The following is a 6,349-nucleotide window of genomic DNA, read 5'->3' as shown; positions in this document are numbered from 1 at the left end:
TAAGATTTGGTAGTAAGAAGTAGTTAAAAAAAAAGATAGTAAGTATAACCTTCCCCTAATATTAATTGAAAAATATTTCGTACCTGAGAGTGTAACTAGATCATTAGTGTCGAGACCTTGAACAGCAAAGGAGGATTTAAGTGTAGTTAGGTTGAAGAAAGGAGCTGGAAGGTTTTGATTTGCAAGGGTTCGGTTGGCTGTTAAACTATCCCTTCTTCCCAATGGAACTACCCAAAAAGGACCTTGAGCCTGAAAAGTAAGACCAACAATATATTATTTATGGGTTTTATAAGAGTTATATTGTAAGAAAAATGATTGTGTAATGTTATAGAGATTCGTTTTGCGTGCCTTAATTTTTTATTTATTTTTTTGTTTTAAAAAATGTGGGCCCCACAAAATATTGTGAGGGTAGGAAAGTTAGTTGTGTTATGTTAAAGGATAAAACTAAAACCCATTATTTATTATGTTTAAAGAATGTAACTATTGCTATCGTTTTTTAAATGTTATTCATAGATTTTCTAAAATTAAATCAACTTTTGAAGTTAAAAACTTAAGTAGTTCTTTTTGAAAACAGTCTTATTTTGCCCCAAAACTTTTTTTTTTTTTTTGGTTTCGTTTTTGAACCATATAGCATCAAATGAGAATGCTATGTTATAATATAAGATTGGACATACCAGAGCAGAAGATACTGAAGCAGCAAGGGCAAGAATATCAGCGCAAGAAACTACGCCGGGACAAGAATTTTCCACCGCTGTCTTAATTTGGTTCACAACATCCAAACCCCTTATTGAGTTGTTATTTGGCAATGCTTGTTGCTCGCTCACTATCGTAGCAGTGTTGTTCAACAAAATTGATGCATCACAGCCCTGTACACGTCACAAGCATGGAACAACTATGTATGAACTAAAAGTAAGAATCATTTTCTCTTCTTTTTTTGGATACATCAATTTCTCTTCTTTAATATTTTATTAGTTCCCAATGGAATTTTTCGACTTTCCAAATCTTTTTACTTTTACTTTGACATAAGATGAGGACGTGCAGATGTGGGATTTTATTGACTAACAAAAAGCTCCCTTTTACGAACGCATGCATTTAATTACATGATACCCATTAATTGGTTATAGAGCACAAAATTACTTTTAAGGGTACCAAAAATGTTTTCACCATTTTTATTCCCTTTGTAAAACCTCCAATTTCAATGGTTGAGTGTGAAAGTGGTTCCGTTAGTAGAGTAATAAATGTATAACAATTGGTATTTTTGAGCTGCTGTATATATAACAATTAAATTTAGAGAATTATAATCATATAATAATGAATAAAAACAATAAACGTAATAGATGAAAATAGTAAATGTGAAAAATCAATGGTCAATATTAATTGCAATATATATGGTCAAGATATATATATATATATAAGAGAGTTCAGTGAGTGTACACTGATTGGATGTAAAAATTCGTCCAGTGCCCTAAGTTCTCCCGCGAGAACACAGTAAATTTTATAACTATGTTCTCCCAGGAGGAGAACATATGGAGAACACCATATAATATTTAGTGCACTAAGTTCTCGCGGGAAAACTTAGTGCACTGGACGGTCCAGTGACTGAATTTTCATTTTTTCCATATATATATTTATAGAGGTAGGATCATCTTATACCGGTGTTAAAATAATAAGTCTTACACCAAATCTTAACCATTAATTTTCTGCATCTAACTGTTAAGATTTATTAGGTCTCACTCATTAATTAATTTTTAATTTCCAATAAATCTCAACCGTTGGATGCACGAAAATCAATAGTTAGGATTTGGTGTAAGATTTATTAGTTTTACACCGGTGTATATGTCCTATCCCATATATATATATATATATATATATATATATATGCTCCGATGGGTCCGAGAGACTGGTTGAGTATTAATGCATGTACCGACATAAAATCTTTTGAAAGACACAATTGGAAGAGTCGCTCCCATGGGTCCGAGAGACTGGTTGAGTATTAATGCATGCACCGACATAAAATCTGTTGAAAGACACAATTATGATAATGTGACGAGTCTTTTCAAATGATTGAGTTGTAAAATTACCATCATAACAAAATTTTGTGCATGTTTGTTTTTTACTTGAAAAACTTCGAAACGTAGTTTGGACACTTTCCTAACTTTTGCCAAAATTATAACTTTAGGTTCCAAGAAAAATAAAATAAAAATCAAACACGTTGTTAGAAAGCAAAACAGAAGATGGGTTTTTGAGTAATAGAAGAATGAAAGAATTAACATGACAAGACAAGGAAAAAAAACAAAAACAAAAAGAGCTGAGACAAAACTTGGGGGAAAGTGATGAATACGCAAGTATACATACTTGAACAAAACAGTCATGAAAGTGAAGCCTGACGAGACTTGCAAGCATACGTGGATCTTTTGTAGAAACACCACTTAAAATTCCAACAACAATTGAATGAACCTGAGGACAAGTTTTCAAGTAAAACGAGGGATCTAGCTGTGCATCTGAGGAGATGGGTAGTCCTCCAAGCACAACCACTACACAGCAAATAGCTGTCGCTATCAGACTAAGAGACCTCATTTTTCTGTCTAAAATTAATTCGATCCCGGTTTGTGTGTTGCTGTTTCAACTAGTCTTTATTTATAGAGTGACAAATCGGCACGGCTTGGTTTGTGAATAATAAATACGAGGATGAAACATAAGAGTACTTCTTCGGTAGCTAGCAGGTCATTATCGACAAGTGTAAAAACACGATTTATCATACATAGATGGGGTGGGTTCCCCCCTCTCCCTAAATATAAAAATAAAAGTCATAGTCACAAAATGTGTCCGTGGATCGATTCATATCATGTCAATTGTCAAGTATGACTTGGGGTTCAAATTATTCAACATGTACACGATTCATTTTTGCTCATGGATCAAGAATTAATATCCGGACACAGCTCGCGGCGAGTTGCGGGTCACATGGATTGATATGTAAAAAATTGATAATCTGATTTTTTTAAATAAAAATAAAAGGAAAAAAATGAATAAATATGTGAGTTGATCCATAACTTGTAATGAGATATGTAAAAATAACTAAAATATCAACATTTTTGTTTTTATTTTTTTGATAAAAAAACTTACTGGTTGACATGTGGGTCACATGAGTTAACTCGTGATACGGTATGAAACTAATTCATATCAGGACTTTATTAATCTTATGTTATAGGAGAGTAGTTCTCTCCTATCATAGAAACAATCATGGGTTGAGTCCATCCACTAATAAAAAACAAAAAAACAAAAATTAAACTATACGAAAATCAATGAACGTGTCGGAAAGAGATATCATCTTATATTACATAAGAATAATATTTCCCCTCATATCATTTATCAAAATCCACACACAACTTATTTTATCTCACGACATGAGGTTATGACATATTTTGCCATCTCTAATCATAAATATGTTTATTACATTATTTATATAATCTTATATATATAAAATGATGATTAAGTGTTTATGATAGATATATCTTGCTCAATCAATGTGAACTGCTACAGCATGGACCCCATAAAAGCCAAGTCCCCTATTGCAATTCTTAATCATCCCATATATTATTAGAGATGATACACTCTCGTGTTATAGGAATTTGAAGTCTCCCGTAAATTATATGTTTTGGAGTATATATTATTATAATATTAAAGTTTTTTTTCATATATCTTATAATTATGTATTTTGAGAAATATCCAATTATAACATTAAAAAATAATTTTTCTTATATTATAATTATATACTCCCTTAAATATATAATTTTCACAAGAATTTCAACTTCTTGCATTGAGAAAAAAGCGATCCATGTTATTATTGCAAAATCAGCACAGATTGTTATTATTAAATCGTTTTTAATTACTAGTGTGGTGGGATTTAGTTATTCAACTTGGTATTGGTCTTGCATTGAAGTAGCTGTGCAGCCTGTGCTTGACAAGCTCTTACATGTGATGACGTGTTTTGTATGTAGACTTTTGAACTCTTCCACACATTCATTTTGACAATTGACTTATTTTCGCCTTCTTATCCATTATTAGTTTGTTCAATTATTGCTTCCTTTTTTTTTACAATTGTACAATGAAACCACTTATATTACAGGAGATATTTTTATTTCTTACTTATATATATATATGGTTTTATTTTTTTCATGTTACATGAGACAAATTGTCTCATGTAACATACAAAAAAGTGAGTGGGACTCACTAAAAAAAGAGAGAGAAAATAAAAAAAGTGAGTTTCACTCACTTTTTTGTGTGTTGTAACATGAAAAAAATAAAACTCATATATATATATATATGGGCAATGCATTTCTCATGTTATTGGAGAGGAGGAAAGTTTCCTACACACTTAAATTCATAGTGGGGCCCACACATAAAAAAGAAAGAAAACAAAAAAAATTATTGCACGCAAAACGAACTCTCACTAACATGAGAAAGAGTTCTCCTACAACATGAGAATTCTTTTTCCCTATATATATATATATATATATATATAAATAAGATTTAAATATTTTTTTCTTTTTTTACGTGACTCCACATAAGATATATATATATATATATATATATATATATATATATATATATAAAACATATTTCTGGCCATTCCAAAATTATGTCGTTTTGTTTATTTATTTTCTTATATTAATTGATTCATCTTTGAATGGTTATGATTTTTTTTTCTCTTCCTTTATCACCATTGATTCATCTTTATATGATTATAATTTAGTAATCTATATATATATATATATATATATATCCAAGTGGCTATCAATCAAAAATATTTAAGAGAAGAACTCAGCAGACTGACTTTCACCGAAAAGCATCACAACCACATATGCTTGGCTAGCTATAAGGCATATTCCTTCTTGTATCCTAGCCGCCTAGGATGTCTCAATTACTTAAGGTATTTATGACAATGTTCTTATTATTATTATTTTTTAATATGGGAGTAGAAATGCTTGAAAATAGTACTCCAGGAATTCAAATTATCGGAAATATATATATTATTTTTTGTTTTTTTATTTCTGAACATACTATTTACTAAATGCATATATCATAATATAAGTTATTGGGATTAAATACACAAAACTCATTAAATACATTATTTATTAAATACATATTCTCTCCAGTGATAATAGAAAATAATTATCATGCACATCCGTATTGTTTAACCCACAATGAAAAAGGATCATTTTAAGCGCAGATAAATTTTATAATAGAGAAAAACGGGGGAAAATGTTATGAATTCGGGTTTTTAATGATAAAAATTTGTGCTAACTTGGACGTCTATACTTCTTTTTGAATAAAGTATTTAAAATATAAAATAAAATAAAGAACCACATTTGCTCCAATATTGCTGATATGGTTGTTTATTGCAAGTTTGTTTTTAAATTACGACTATGTAACGGAATACTCCATTAAATCATATTACGAAACCAAAAATGGTCACTCCTCACATTTGGATTCAAGCTTCACCTTTAGCTCCCGGGTGCTCATTTTGATTTTTTTACAAACTTGCAGAATAAGAGTAATCTTGAAATCTCTTGCTTAAAATAACAACTTCTTCTTCTTCTTCTTCTTTTTTTGAAAAAATAAGTCTATCTTTAAAGTAAATAAGTATTAGTGTATTTATGTTTTAATGAATTAAGATGACAACGGGCAACAAAATAAATTAAAAAAGTCAAGTGCAATTAAAAAAAGTGGTTTAAAATCTCTCATGTTGTAAGAGATAAAATTATCTCCTACGAACATGTAAAATTATGTTGGGTCCATATTTTTTTTTTCTTTTTTCTCTCTTCACATGCTCCTGTATGGACTCCACATACTTATATATGTGTGTGTAGGAGATAAAATTATCTCCTATAATATGAAAAAAATCAAATCCTTAAAAAAAAAAAACTGATATACACAAAGTTTTAAAATTAACATATCATACAAAAAAAACAACTAATATTCTTTTTTTTGGATAGTACATGTTGTAAGTTTATTTTAGAACTAGATAAGTTTATTTCAAAAGTTTCGGTGTATATATGTAGTGCTTTGATGCTAAGTATAACCGTTTTAGAACTATGATTTTTTTTCCTCATGGTATGAAGTATTGAGTTTTTTTTTAATATGACAGGAGATATATATATATATATATATATATATATATCATAATTTGTTAAGTAATTTCTAAAGTTTTTCGTGGGTTTAATTCATTACTAGGTCTAGTTCTGAAATGGGGGTTTAATTATACGGGTTGGTTTAGCACCTATTATCCTGGACTTTTGACTTGAAATGGGTATGACCGTATGTTAAAAAACTACTTCAACCCAAAATT

The 6,349-nt window shown here is 29.7% G+C and overlaps 1 protein-coding gene across 1 annotated transcript; it reads right to left on the bottom strand.

Moving 5' to 3' along the window:
* Window positions 1–83: 83 nt before the first annotated feature.
* Window positions 84–2,577, bottom strand: LOC133284737 (peroxidase 15-like; the record flags this gene model as incomplete). Its single annotated transcript, XM_061481805.1, has 3 exons — window positions 2,356–2,577; window positions 675–866; window positions 84–249 (listed from the first exon to the last, which is right to left on the bottom strand). Coding segments are annotated over exons 1-3 (580 nt in total), but the record flags the coding sequence as incomplete, so codon positions are not given.
* Between the last annotated feature and the right edge of the window lie 3,772 nt (window positions 2,578–6,349).

Source organism: Gastrolobium bilobum, unplaced genomic scaffold (genome assembly GCF_033153095.1).
Source record: "Gastrolobium bilobum isolate Gb01-03AN ecotype WA unplaced genomic scaffold, APGP_CSIRO_Gbil_v1 utg167562, whole genome shotgun sequence".
Classification (NCBI taxonomy): domain Eukaryota; kingdom Viridiplantae; phylum Streptophyta; class Magnoliopsida; order Fabales; family Fabaceae; genus Gastrolobium; species Gastrolobium bilobum.
The sequence above is the reverse complement of the archived record's forward strand: the minus strand, read 5'-3'. Positions and strand labels throughout refer to the sequence as shown.